The 15,167-nt window shown below is 26.7% G+C and overlaps 2 protein-coding genes across 2 annotated transcripts; both read left to right on the top strand.

Annotated features, from left to right (window-relative positions):
• The first annotated feature begins 1,211 nt into the window (after positions 1-1,211).
• On the top strand, positions 1,212-3,578 carry LOC108771636 (odorant receptor 22c-like). The gene is made up of 5 exons (XM_018536976.1): positions 1,212-1,288; positions 1,815-1,905; positions 2,057-2,199; positions 3,249-3,381; positions 3,489-3,578. The coding sequence occupies exons 1-5, from the start codon at positions 1,212-1,214 to the stop codon at positions 3,576-3,578; spliced, it is 534 nt and encodes a 177-aa protein (XP_018392478.1).
• Positions 3,579-5,236: 1,658 nt separating this feature from the next.
• Positions 5,237-14,409, top strand: LOC108771635 (uncharacterized; the record flags this gene model as incomplete). Its single annotated transcript, XM_018536975.1, has 11 exons — positions 5,237-5,349; positions 5,521-5,760; positions 5,908-6,049; positions 6,939-7,084; positions 7,691-7,823; positions 9,390-9,700; positions 10,927-11,074; positions 11,872-11,989; positions 12,086-12,347; positions 12,519-12,642; positions 14,278-14,409. Coding segments are annotated over exons 1-11 (1,869 nt in total), but the record flags the coding sequence as incomplete, so codon positions are not given.
• Between the last annotated feature and the right edge of the window lie 758 nt (positions 14,410-15,167).

Genomic DNA, 15,167 nt, shown 5'->3' with positions numbered 1-15,167 from the left:
GCAATACGTTTTTTATAAAAAAATACAACCTCGATCGTATCTTAAAAATTTTGTTGTTTATTGTTCTGACTTGTATTTATATTATAAAGTATAACGCATGTCTCTTATTTACCGATAATGTAAGTATTCACATATTTATATGCATTTAAAATTCATCGTTTTTGTAAAATTATTATAGATTTAAAAAAATTTGTTTAAATTGTTCATTATACTTATATATGTAGTACCATGACATACTTATAAAGTAGATGTATTAAAAATTCTAACATAACGATTATATAAAAATAAAAAGAAGTAATTAATGAGACACGTAATACCAAAAAAAATTTATAAAATGAAATATTTTATTTATGATTACAGATTAAATGTATCTTTGATAGAATTCGATATGATTGGAATATGTTAAAAGCTCAAACGGAATTGGAAATAATACAAAAATACGCAAGCGATGCAAAATTATATACGATCTGTTTTACATGTAAGATATAAAATCAAGTATCAATTGCATAATTCTTTTTTGTAAGCATATACTTTTACATTAATTTTTATTTATACAATATATAATAATTAATTATATAATAGTAATTTGTTTTACGCGTACATTACATGATTATATTTATATTTTCATTAAAATATTATTAAATGTTTTTATAAGAATTAAAAAAAATTTTATAATTAGATTAATATGTCGTATAATTTTTTCTTCGTACTAGTATTTTTATTTACAATATACGAAAATACACATTGGTCTTTATACTACGTCAAATATGTGGCATAATTCGTTTGCTTCAGTTTTGATTATTAGCAGTTCATTGGGATTCATAGTAATAATTTGTTTACCTCATATACTCGATGTGATCGTACCAATGAATGAATCGCGGTCGCGACAAACATTAATCTTAGTGGAATATTTCATTGATGAAGAAACATATCTTATCGCTATTTTGACACATATTGTCGTAGCTCAGTATGCTGGTTTTATGACAGTAGTGACTGTCGCAACAATACTCATAGCATATGCACTACACGCATGCGCTATGTTTAGAATTGCCAGGTAATAGGTTAAAAACAGGAGTCATCTTTAATTATTATATTGCTGATTTTATTCATTTACTTATAATAAATACTACAGTATCGTAATAAGTTTTATAATTCCATTATATTTTTATAGTTACCGAATAGAAAATATATTTGATGAAAATATACAACAAATGTCAAAGGATATTAAACAATATATACTTTACAACAAATTAATTCAGGCTATATATGCTCATCGCAGAGCTATAGAGTTAGTATTAATATATATTGTTCCTTTGCACTCGAAGTCTATTTTGCCTGGACAATTCAGCAAACAAAAATTATTGTCACTATATACTCGTATTATGAACATTATTTTGTGTTTTTATGTAAAAGATAACTTAACTGAGAAAAAAAGAGTATGATAATAGCTATCAAATGTTTAGTAAAATAATGCTAATTAAATTTGGTTAATATAATTAAATATAATTTTATTTATTTATTAATTTTAATACTTATTGTAAAAGTAAAATTATGTTTAGTTATATAGTAAAATATTTAATTAGCATTATTTTATTAAACATTTGATAGACTATTAAACATTTATTAAACATTTGATAAACTATTATTAAACTTTTTTTAAGTGTTATTTTATAAACAAATCCAAATCTAATAAAAATTACTATTTATCTTCCGACTTTAGATGTGTCTAAAAATCCTTGCAAAAAAGGCTGAGTACAAAGGCTTAAATATTATATTACAATAAATTGATAAAAATATCCATTTTGTTGTTGAAGTTTGACCAATATTTTGACGAACAGTTTTGCAACATTATATTTCGTGTTATTAGGATTTGCTTTGGCTTCGATGAGTCTCAATTTCATTAATGTAAGCGTAAATGCAATTATTGTGATAAAAAGAACATACACAATATCGTTTATTCGAAAAAGGTTAATTATTATTATGATATACAAAAACTATAAAATTGATATATTAGATATATTAGATAGGTTAATTAATAAATAATGTTCTATTCAAGTTTTATAATGCAATAATAGCCCTGGAGGAAGTGGATATATTGGTATTCGGCGTTCTTATATTTGCAGAATTATATTATATATTTCTAGGAAATTATGTTGGACAAAATGTCATAGATAGCAGCATTGGCATTTGTCAAGCAACGTAAGTATTAAAAACATTTTTTTAATTTTATAATATATATATATATTTTTTTGCAACATTTCGTGTTATTAGGATTTATACATTTATAATACAAATTTTGATTGCTCTAATGCTCGCTGTGTAAAATTTGTGAATATTAGGAATACCTACATCATTTTTCGTTTCCTGAATATATCTAATAAAAGCTTAAAGTTTTATTTTCTATAAAATAATTTAAAAAAATGTTTCCCCTTAAGATTTTTTGTAACTAACAAGAGGAGGTCACGGGACTTGAGGTTACCGAATTATAAAACGTTTTTATATGGTATTCTACAAGGAGATTAAAAAAATAGGACCCAACACTAACAATAAGTCATTTTTCTGAAAAAAATTAATTTAAATTAAAAAAATATAGCGTTTGTTATATTTCGACTCTTTTATACCGATCAATGAGAAGGCGACGTTTCTTAGATGTTAAGTTCGTGACCATTATGGTGGGATTCAATCTCTGTTCGTCGAATTTTCTTTTTTCATTTTTTTGCAATCTAGCAATGAATGTTTATTCATGTAAAATAAAATTAAAATACCAATAATTTTGTTTTTTTCTTTTAAATTTACACATTTAAATATTTTTTCTAATGTACTCGCCAAACTGGGTATATCAAATTGGGATAAAATAAAGGAAATAAAACGTCACTATTTGAAAGGAACTATAATACAAAATTGTAAACAAATGCAAAAAAATGTACCAAACCCAATTTTTACGACCTACAAGCGTAAGTTCTCTGACCGATATATCGTTATTTACAACTTATGACTTACGGCTTACGGTCTCTTAAAGCAAGTTGTAGGCCTAGACTTATCAAGTCGCTACATTTTTATAAATAGCATGTAACGTAATAAATATAATTTTGAATCTAGAATTGAGATCAACAACATTATGATAAATGTAATGTTAAGTTTTAAATTCAAATGTTGATTATTAGTTATTGTACAAAATGCGAGTGGGATGCCATAATAACACCTTCTCGTCTACTAATTGCTGTATATGTATGTGTATGTATTAACAGATATAATGCACAGTGGTATGCTGCGCCATTATGTATGCAAAAACTGATACTATTCATAATGCAAAGAAGTCAAAGGAAGAGTGCTTTAACAGCTGGAGGTTTATTTGATGCATCGTTAGAAGGTTTCGCTATGGTATTATAAGAAATTATATTATAAGGAATTGCGTATAAGAAATTATGAGCAATTTTCTTTGATTGATCTCATAAAAGAAAATGATTTTTAATATTTATTATATTTAGCTCATGAGTATGTCTACATCCTACGTTATGGTCCTTCAATCTATGGGAGTACACAAAGAAAGTCACGAAAAACATAATAATCACGTTTAAAAAATTCAAATCGCAAGTTTTTAAAATACAATCAGTACTGTTTCTCTGGATATTTAGTAAATTTTGAAATAACAATAAAATACATTATTTACTTTTTGCAATTATTATTGTACTATTTATGTCATAAATTAAGTATAATTATGTATTTTAGGGGTTAAAACATATTTTATTTTTTACCTATTCTTTTTATCATTAATATTATACTATTGCGTGTGTGTACCAATTTCTGATTTATATAAATTGATAAATAAATATATACTATAATTAACAATGAGTAAGAGATACTTTCTGTGACATGTGATTCATTAAATATATCAACTACATACATGTATATATATGTAATTTTTATATTGTGTATGCTGAGGATGACTCCAAAGAAGAGTCGAAACGTTCATAAATTTTAATTTACCAATAAACGGATTATAACTCAACATTAACCGAGTTGACTCTCATTTGTCTGTTCTTAGGAACACTTTACATTCGTTTTTATATATATATATGTATGTTATAAACAACTTTATAACGTAATGTTTTTTTGGCATGAATGTGTAACTGAATATGATTTACCTTCTAATTTCTTTAATATAACATGCTGAAGTACTAAATACGTAACACATAGAACTTAATATCGTCTTCACGATTCAATAGTTTGTGTGAAAATGAATACTCGCGCGCTAACGTGAATCTCAAAATAGTGACAATTGCGCGTGCGCAAGATATGTATGAATAAATGATGAAAGCGGCAAACATTTGTTTTCCACCACGCATTTTATGTAATTCACCTTTATCGTCATATTTTTTTTCTATTACGATCTCTTAAGTAAAATTATAAAATTCGCGATATTTGAGAAAATGCGATGATTGTGATAATCAATAACAAATACTGTTGGAAAAAAGAGCTTCTTGATATAACTCGTGACAAATGTAGTGAAGCCTTTGAAGAGAAATGAAGTTTAACGGTCAGCGTTACTACAGATTTAATCGTTTCTTTCTAGAAATGACAGGACTATGGCTTTACAATAATTCCAAGTTTACATATATTTATAGAGCTTTCACGATTTTTGTCTTTGTATCTTGTAGTATTACTCAGGTAATTTTTTTTCACATATTTATCTAATATGAAATTAGTGCTTTTTTATACGTATAAGTATATACTGATATTCCTTATATTTACGTTAAATTATAATTTTATTTAGTTTAATTTTTTAAAACTCACATATATATTATTATATTCTTCATTTATTTTTACATTTTTCTATAAATCATTTTTATAAAAATATCAAAAAATTCTAATTAACTTTAATTTGTAAAACTAACAGAGTTATAAATAACTGCAACAATGATTTGATATGTATAATATTTCTTTTAATTGGAAAAACATTATTGTACAATAAAACTTTTCTGCAGCTCATCAAATTGCAAAGCATAGTTCACGATTTGGATCGTTTTCTGTATTGTCTAACATACACTGTCCCTAATTTCATCTATATTACGAATTATCTTAGTTTCATTGTTAAGACTGATAGAGTACGTATATGTGTACGAACAATTTAATTCAAATTACTTATTCCACTTAATTATAAAAAACGTATCATTGAGATTTAAGAATAATATTGTTTACGTTTAATTATCACTAACATTATTAGATAAAAGATATAATGGATAGAGTTCTGCATGATTGGAATACATTAGAAGATGAAAGAGAATGCGAGATTATACGCTATCATGTCATAATCGGAATGCGATACTCAATAGTTTTCTTCGGTAGGATGTTAGAAATTTCACCATTTATATGAAATTACAAATATATTCATATATTAGTAATTTCATATAAATGGTAAAATTCCTTTTGGAAATAACGAAGACTGTTCTATAATCCATTTCTCATATATGTATAATAGTATAATGCTGTTTTAGCTATACTCATACTACTTTTGTTTAGCTATATTTTGAGTTTGTATTTGCCGAGCTTTCTTGATTTTGTCCATCCCTTAAATGAATCTCGTTCGAGGAAATTACCTCTCTTAGCGGAATATTGTATTCTCGATGAGCAGAAATATTTTTATTCTATTCTGATGCATCAGTCATTGTCAATCGCGTTAGGCCTAATCACAGTAATTGTAACCTCTTTATTAAATCTATTATATCTTCAACATGCTTGTGGACTATTTGAAGTAATTAGGTAAGATACTACGAATTTTGGAAAATAATAACGTATCTTGAGTAACTTTTTATACATTATATATAAACATATAACGTATTAATAAATTCTTTTTTTTACTATAATTCATTACATAATTCTAATGAATTTAGCAATAATTATTATTAGGAATGCACTGGATCATAAAACTACCGGATACCGGATATTTGACAAAAATGTGATACTGGATCAATCTAGATGTCCGATATCCAATGGAATATTTGGTAGAGCAATTATCCGATCGTATCGCAGATATATTTCCAGATGTCTAGTACAAATTTCCAAAATTCTAAAAAAAAAGCAACGAAAAAATAACAATTTTCTTTATTTTTTCAATATGAAAAAAAATATAGAAAAAATAAAGTATACAAGAAATTCAGCTAAAAACAATAAAATTCTGCATGAATAACATAAACTTCTAATATAAAATTTCAGACGGATATATATTGTCGAATACTAATAATATCTGATTATCCAACCGAATAGTAAAAATATCGAATACCGGATATCTAGTGCATCTCTAATCATTATTTTTACAAAGCACAGCATAGCCATAGCGAAAGCAAAGTAAATTATGACATAAATTATAAAAAAAAGAGAGATATATATAACTTAAATACACAATAATTGTATTCAATAGATTGATTTTGATATATTATATCTTATTTAGTCAAAAATAATATGAATCTATATTTATAGATATCGTTTGAAACATGTTTTTGATGACGGAATGTTTTCAGTAAATACAAATGAAAAATATGCCATAATTTATGCTAGAATAGTAAAAATCATAACTATTCATAGAAGAACAGTTGAGTGAGTATATTAATCATGAAAAAAGATGTAAGATATTTTTATTTTTTTACTGAAAGAAATTAAAGCGTTAATTCAATTATTATTCATATTTAATTCATGTAATTTTTTACTATGTAGATTTTTAGATTACCTGATGTCCACATACGAAATACCCTATTTTATTATGCTTGTGTTTGGAATTATTGCGATGATTATTAACCTGTTTCGTGTGAGTTACTTTTATAAATAAATATTCTTAATCTTTTGTTCTATATGTGCCATTCTTTTTGTCTAACAATAAAATATTTTTTAATTGTAAAAAATTGAATTTGATTAATCTAAAAAATTAAATACCTCCTTTTTAGTTAATTGAGGCTGTTTTAGCAATGAATGATTTTGAGGAATTGTTAGGATCTGGATCTATTAGTGGAGGCCTATATGCTTTCCTGTTTTTCGTTCATTATTTTGGACAAAAACTAACAGATCGTAGTATTCTTATGTTTGATAAAGTGTAAGTTTTTCTTAGAAGTAATTCATAATACGTCATTTGCATATAAAAATACAAATAATATGTTACACATTTAATAAGAATCTTAAGGAGATCCTAAAGACGATTAGTCTTACTGGAAATAGCATTTACACACAAATAATAACGTCATTGACACAAATAATCATGTCACTGACACATTACATCGATATCTTGCTCATGCATGCCATGCTCATCATGCCACACACATAAATTTTCGTATAACAATTACATTTTAATTAGATCTAAGTCTAATTTTAAGAACTTCACGCTGTTTTTCCATACAAACTACTAGTCTGTGGATTATTGCTTCGTAAGTATACAATTGCATAGCTTTTGTATGAAGAAAATGTTGTTACAATGTACAGCGACGTGACAGTTCTAGAGCGTTGTATTGGACTAATAATATTAGAAAAAGATTTAATTTTGAAATTTTTTGTTGTTTTTGACATATAAGACTCTACCTCACAGTTAAGGAGAAAAAAGTAATTGTTATACAACAATTATATGGTTCAGTCAGCAATACAGACGATTTTAGGATTCCCTTAATGAAACAAAGAAACGGATCATATTTTTTTTGCAATTACGTAGGTACGATATATCATGGTATACAGCACCTGTGCATATTCAAAAACTTTTCATCTTTATACTACAAAGAACGGTAAAGGGTTACGTGCTCAATATCGGTGGTGTAATTATGGTGTCGTTGGAAAGTTTTGCATCGGTAACGATATATTTTTCTGTTATAAATTTGAATAATTAATTAGAAGACTATGAATATAATATGATTAAAGCGAATAATATTATATAATCATACCAAACCAAATGAAATAATTAAATGTAAGTATATAGTAGATTTTAATATTATGTTACATTTATTTCTTTTAGATGGCGAGTATGACGCTGTCTTATCTTACCATGTTATATTCTGTGCGTTAAATTTAAAATAGACAACAAATCCACTTCTAATCAATATAATAAAACTGTATCGTATATGAATATGAGAAGTGCATCAGCAATTATGTCCGAGACAATTCACAAATATAGATTAAAATATATTTGTCACAAATGTATCCCATAAACAATATATCAAAATAATTATTACAATATTTTAAACTTTTAAAGTATTTTTTCATGCTAATGCTCGATGCTCATTTACAGCTTTAAAATAGATTAATTATAATCAAATAATTAGTTGTGATCAAAATTAGCTAAACAGTAAAAATGTATGAAAAGTTTACAAGTGATTGGTCATGTCATAATTACGTATATATTTTGCATACATGGAATTAAACTTATTTTAAACTAACTGATGCATTAAAAATTTGTTAGATTGCTTGTGTCAATTTAACTAAATAGTACATTGTATAACATGTATGGTAAGTTGTTTATTGTGCGACGCGGGCGCGAGAGCACGAGCGAAGCGAGTGCGCTCCCCCGCGCCCGTGCCGCACAATAAACAACTGAGCATATGAGTTACACACAGAATTTTTCATTACAAGTGCTCGTCGTAATGTGCCCAATACAGCAACGTTTTTGCGCAGAAGAGTGGGGTTAAGCGGGGAGCACAGACTTTTGCATAACGCATAAAGCATGTGCATAAGGAATTTCATTGGCCCATTTTCTTATGCATGAGTCAATGGACCAATCAAATTCTTTATGTATATGGTTTATGCGTTATGCAAAAGTCTGTGCTCCCCGCTTTAGAGTAATAACTCAAGCCGTTGAGTTATTGGCTATTTACCGCACGCAAAAGCGTTGAGTTATTGGGCACATTACGTGCACGCGTGATGAAAAAGTGATATTACTACGGTAGTTGATTAGAGTTGCGTTGTAAATCCGGAAAAATTTCAGCACGCGATTGAGGACTACATACGTGGTAAATAAAATTCACACATTACATTTAGCAACCAAAATCCTGTTTGACCGTCATCGGCCAATTTCATTATCATATTTACTAGTATTAAAGATAAATACTTATTAACATTGAACATATTTCATTTCAGATATATAATTCTAAAAAAAGAAACAAAGAAATTTTATTTATAGAAAATTTTAGATAAAAATTGTGCAGAGAGAGAGAGAGAGAGAGAAAATTTTTATTTAAATGCATATTATCTGTACTTTTACCTTTTGTTACTTGTCTGGTGTGTCAAAGAGCACTTAAATCCCCAAATATTTTTTAAGTATTTTTTTAAGTACTTTGTTTGCGCTATATTGAAAATTTCAGAAATTAAAAAAACACATTACGTCTCAATTCATTGATAAACACACAACACTTTATGAACAGAGAAAAAATTCACCACAAATAACGTTTAACATCGTTAACGCTACGAAAATGAAGTTTTGCGAAGAAATATACGACCGAAGCTCTTCGCATAATGATTCACGCTGTATTGAAGAAAACATCAACAATAGAGAATTATTGTTTGTTACTGCGCCTACGTTGCGTCGCGATGGCGACGTCGCGGCGTCGCACTATACTGCTTACCTATTGGAACAGCTAACTGAGGGTGGGTTCAGACCTAGACAGAAAATCGGAAAGCAGAAAAACAGCAGCCAATCAAAACTCACGCTTGTAGTCGACGATTTCAACTTTCTGTACTACTTATCCTGCTAGCTTACTACCGCGCAATTCTTTATTAACTGCTGCTTTTTCACTTTCTACTTTTCTATCAAGATTTATCCTTACACACGGCACATGCAATATTTTTATTAACTTTTTACGTGCATATTTTGTCATCGCATGTGATGTTGAGAAAATTTGACATGGCGTTTACTGATCAATAAAATGCATCACGAAATATTTTTGTGAGATGTCAGAACATATGTTTAACAACAATTGAGAAGAAAAAGAAAAATCAACATTCATTGAATATAAATTTTACATATGTTTATATTGAAAAATATAATTATTCACGTGTATCGATATGTTAGAGAAAGACATTCATCAATAATATAATCTGAACTTATTTTGCAAGTTTACATTATTAATATAGAATTAAAGAAGCTAAAATACTCATAATACGAAACAACATTTTAACTTCTTTAATATCGAATAAATACTAAATATATCAATGTATTGAAGTATCTATGATCGTATTCATGTTCGATTATTATTTTAAGACAGTCTTAAATAATGTTTCAAAACGTTAATATCGCTCTTAATTATGATATCTTAGAACTGTACTTAAGACGGTCTTAAATATGAGAACTGACTATAAATGTCGGCTTATATCTTAATTGCACTTTTACAGTACACTATAAAATAAATATACTCAAAATCTGTAAAAATTTGTCATAGTCTCTGTTTAGTCTTTGTGTCCTAAAAAATAGCACTTACGTCGTATTTCAAGAGAGATATATGGATATGAATAATTATATTTTTGAGATACTTATTTAAATGTATATGCATGTATCAAAAAGTAAGCTGATATACGAAAGCTGTATGCCTTAACATTAAACACAATCGTTGACGACTTGACGAACAATGAAACGGAATTGCGATTTGACATAAGAAAATTATTCTTCTGGAAGAAAGGCACATATGTTGTAATTGCGTAGATTACTAATTTTCTCTACATGTCATTTTTTTATGCATCTGTATGAATAGATGTGAAATATGCAAAAAATGTTTAGTCATATTTCTGAAACAGAAATAATTTTGCAAATTACTAAATTATATTAGACTTATGCGTAAATTGTAGTACTTATTCTTTGTATAGCGAAAAATATGAATGGTTCAATAAATACAGAAGCTGACAGAAGAGAGAGAACGTAAAGGTAATTCTTCATTTCTCAGCACAGAAGTATTTTGATACTTGTAGGAAGATGAATTTTGTTGGAGATGGACATTATAAACTCAATCGACGTCTCTTGCTATTAGTTGGTTTATGGCCATATGAAAATTCTGTTTACAAGTATTGTCAAATGATACTTTGTAACATTCTTATAATATTCATGATGTTTTGTCAGGTAAAAGAACATTATGCAAATTTCCATATAAAAAAAAATCTGCTACTATCACATAGTAAATATTATCTGTTTCATTTAATCATAGAGTATATGTTACAATTTATATACAATTGTATATAATTATTATACCGTTAATACGATCTACAAATATAATTATTTACATGTATCGATAAAGATTAACTGTTTAAAAAATTAATTTCTGATTAATACCAACTTATCGAAATTTATGGTTTTAGATTACGAAATTGCTATCATCGAAACGAAATATTGATGTTATGTTGAAACTTCTTTCTTTTATTGTGTTTTGCATAATTTATATTATAAAATATCAAACGTTTTATATTGTTGCTAAAAAAGTGAGTTGATAGTGTATTACCGTCTGCATTACCTTACTCTATTTCAATATATTATATTTTGAAAAATCATTGAAAATGAACAAGCATTTTCTTGATTGTCATAAAAGATATAAAATAATTTATTAAACATTGGTTTAATAAATTATTTTCAGTCTGCTTTATAATATATATTTTTCTCAAAGCCGAATTAACACTAGACATTAATCTAAGCTTGGGACAATGCTCTAACCGGCATTTTTCTTTAAAAAAGGTTTCTTTAAAAATAGCCATTTTTCCGCAAGCGAAAATAAATGTTATTTCCTTTTTATTTCCTTATATTTATGTATGTTTAAATAATGAATTATTATACTTTTAGGTATATACGTATTATATTTTGGCTATTTTTAAACTCTCTCCTTTACCTATGCATTTAAGTTTATTCTTATAATATTTTGTGAACAGATAAGATATCTCATGTATCATGTAGAAGAAGATTGGAATATGCTTAAAGATAAAATAGAATTAGGGATCATAGAGAGATACACTTGCATTGGAAGTATGTGTACTTTGAGTTTGACAAGTAAGAGATACACATATATAACTTAACGGCTTTATAAATAATAGTGTAATTATATTAAAAGTTGATATTGTATATTAAAAGTCATTTTTTATTCAGTATTAGGTTTTGTGGCTACATTAAGTGGTTTTATCTTATCATTGACACCAAGCATCCTTGATATCGTTATACCATTAAATGTTTCCCGTCCACGACAACTTCCATTTCCAGGAGAATACTTTATCGATCAACAAAAGTTTTTTTATGTGATTTTATTGCAAATATACATTACTACAGGTTTAATAGTTACCACTTTAATAGCCACAGAAACGTTATATGTAACGTATATACAACATGTTTGTGGAATGTTTCAAATTGCTAGGTAATAAAATAAAGAAAAACTGAGTAAACACGTCACAATCATATAGATTGCTTAATTTAATTTGTATTATAATTTAATACTTCATTTTATTATAATTTGAATCTTTAATTATATTGGTTATATTATATGCTATAATTTTATTATATACCTACACGATCGCTATTTGTATAGTTATCGAATGGACCAAGCATTTAATGACAAGCTTTTGCAAGGATACACATCTGAAAAGCAAGCAATTATTATTTGCAAACGGATAATTGAGGCTGTACACATTCACAAAAGAGCTCTCAAGTCGGTACATTTTATTTATAATAAACGAAACAATATTTGATTGAACGATTAATACATATTTAAAGTATTGAATCCTTATTAGACGACATATAATACACACATATAATATTATATCATTAGATATTGAAAATTTTTCAAAAATTTATGCAGAATAAAAAGGGTGGGATACGAAAATTATAAACATTTATCTAGCTGATGGCCATCTCTATAAACAAAAATTTAATTAATAGATTATATAATAATTCGCTATTTATACATTTTAAAGGTAATTATGCAGTATAGAGGAGGCCACCTGGTCATCCTGAGAGACTTTGATATATGATTTATTTATAATGCGGGTAAATAGCGTATTAATATATGTATAATTTATGTATTAAATTTTGGTTAAGTAAGAAGGTCAGCTAGATAGACGTAAATTTCAACGATGCAATAATAGTTAACTTTTGTTCAAGATTTTCCGAATTCCTATGGTCCACTCTAGGGATATCATATAGCATTCTTCTTATAATCGGTATCATATCTCTAATTATTAATCTTTACTGCGTAAGTTATACTTCTTTAATTAGCTGAAAGTGGTCGAATTGTGCACATCTTGGTTTGGTACTTTCCCAATAGGTGCAGAAGACATCACTGTGGCGAAATTTTACGCAGGAGATCGTTCTCACAAGTTATAACCACAGGAGATACGATGTAAATACGATCATAACAAGAAAAAAAATGAAAAAATTTATTTTTTTGATAATTTCAGCATTCAGAAAATAAGGTGGTAAGTCCGTATTTTTAATTTGTTTGCTTAAAATTGCATTCGTTATTAAAGTGCGTTATTATGTGCATTTTTCGAGCTGTTATTAAGTTTGGTTTGGAAATATTGAAGTAATATTATTTCAAATGAAGTCAGATTGCAGCGGGCAACTGTTGCGCAGATGTTTTTAAATGCGCACCCACCCTCCATAGACTATGTAGTTGTTTTCCATTACACTGAAACTGAGTTTGAAGTGAGCTGAGTATTTTATATTCAAATTATGACGTCACTACTTGCTTAATTTTGTAAAAAAATATATAATATAATATATATTTTTAATATTACAATATTATAAATATATTTCCTGATTTCTTTTGTCAACATTCTATAGTTTATTCATTTCCTACAACTTTTGCTTTGCGCACAATTACCCAAAGCGCGAAAAACTTTTTCGTTTCTCCATTTTTTCCTTTTTGCTAAATACAACCCTATTAAATGAAAATCTGTTTAATATAAGGATACGTAATAATAGAAGAATATTAATAATTTCTATTTCCATATCGCTTTGAACTTAGAAAAAACTATCTCAGGAAAACAAATATTCCTTAGGTGCACACAATTCGACCATTTTCCCCTATATTTTCATATATCTTTTAAAGATTTTTTTTAAAGCGTTGTCAATTGATATGTGTGTGTGTGTGTGTGTTATATTTTTTAATTATACAATTGATTATTAATATATATACCTGTATATTAATATTAATATATTAATATATTAGTTATTAATTGCATAAAGATATTAAATAACAAATTTTATTTTCTATAAGAATTTATTATTAATTTATATCTATTTAATATATATTTCTAAACTTCTTCAATTATTGCTCATATTTACAGCTTTTACAAGAAATTGTATTTATAAAGGAAGTTAACGAAGTCTTAATAGTACTTTTTCTTATATTTGGTCACATTATTTATATATTTGTTGGTAACTATCTTGGCCAAATTTTAATAGATCATAGTACAGATATTTTTCAAAACTTGTAAGTACACATAATATTTTTAAGTATGTTTCAGAATTCTAAAAGTTTATAAAAATGTTAAAAATAATATCTTTATAAACACCAGTTCCTATTTAATTCTTGTTGTATATTATAACGATATATAATTAAGATACACTTTGAACTGTTAAACTAATTTTACTATTGAGTTTTATAATCAAGCGTTACTTTAATATTTTATTGCTTTTTTAAATGTCTTAATATATGTAGTTTATTTTTTTAATATATTAAATACTTAGTAAAATCCTTACAGGTAAATAAAATCATTACTCTTAAGTAAGTAATAAAACTCTTACAATTTTTATGCATCATCTAAATATGGATAGCAATCAAATATTAAAATTATAACAAAATCGCATATTAATATAATAGTATAGTAACAATGTTAATTAATTACCTTGATATAGTATCTGTATTAATTATTGTATTGTAAAAATATTAACATCTATATTGGAATCTCAATAAACAAACAATCAAATATATTACAAAACAGGCAAGTGAGAGTAAATTTAAAATCTACGCGGTTGTCAATGCGTTAAAATATAAATATATTAAAAAATCTCTTTCAAAAGATTACAAAATTACAAAATTACAAAATTCATACGTTTCGACTGAATTCCAGTCATCTTCAGTGAAATTAAATTACAAAAAATATATACATATCCCAAACCAACTCTATGTTAATACGCAAAAAAGCGAGTCAAGCCAACGTAAATCCACGCAATC

The sequence above is a fragment of the Cyphomyrmex costatus genome, unplaced genomic scaffold (genome assembly GCF_001594065.2).
Source record: "Cyphomyrmex costatus isolate MS0001 unplaced genomic scaffold, Ccosl1.0 scaffold164, whole genome shotgun sequence".
NCBI lineage: Eukaryota > Metazoa > Arthropoda > Insecta > Hymenoptera > Formicidae > Cyphomyrmex > Cyphomyrmex costatus.
This window is presented reverse-complemented; position numbering and strand designations above follow the sequence as displayed.

Bases quoted from the DNA above. Each gene is read 5' to 3' on its own strand.
- LOC108771636 (XM_018536976.1), top strand. From the start codon at position 1,212: ATGTCAAAGGATATTAAACAATATATACTTTACAACAAATTAATTCAG. The intron at 1,289-1,814 runs GTTAGTATTAAT...TTGTTGTTGAAG, and splicing joins GCTCATCGCAGAGCTATAGA to TTTGACCAATATTTTGACGA. The intron at 1,906-2,056 runs GTAAGCGTAAAT...GTTCTATTCAAG, and splicing joins TGAGTCTCAATTTCATTAAT to TTTTATAATGCAATAATAGC.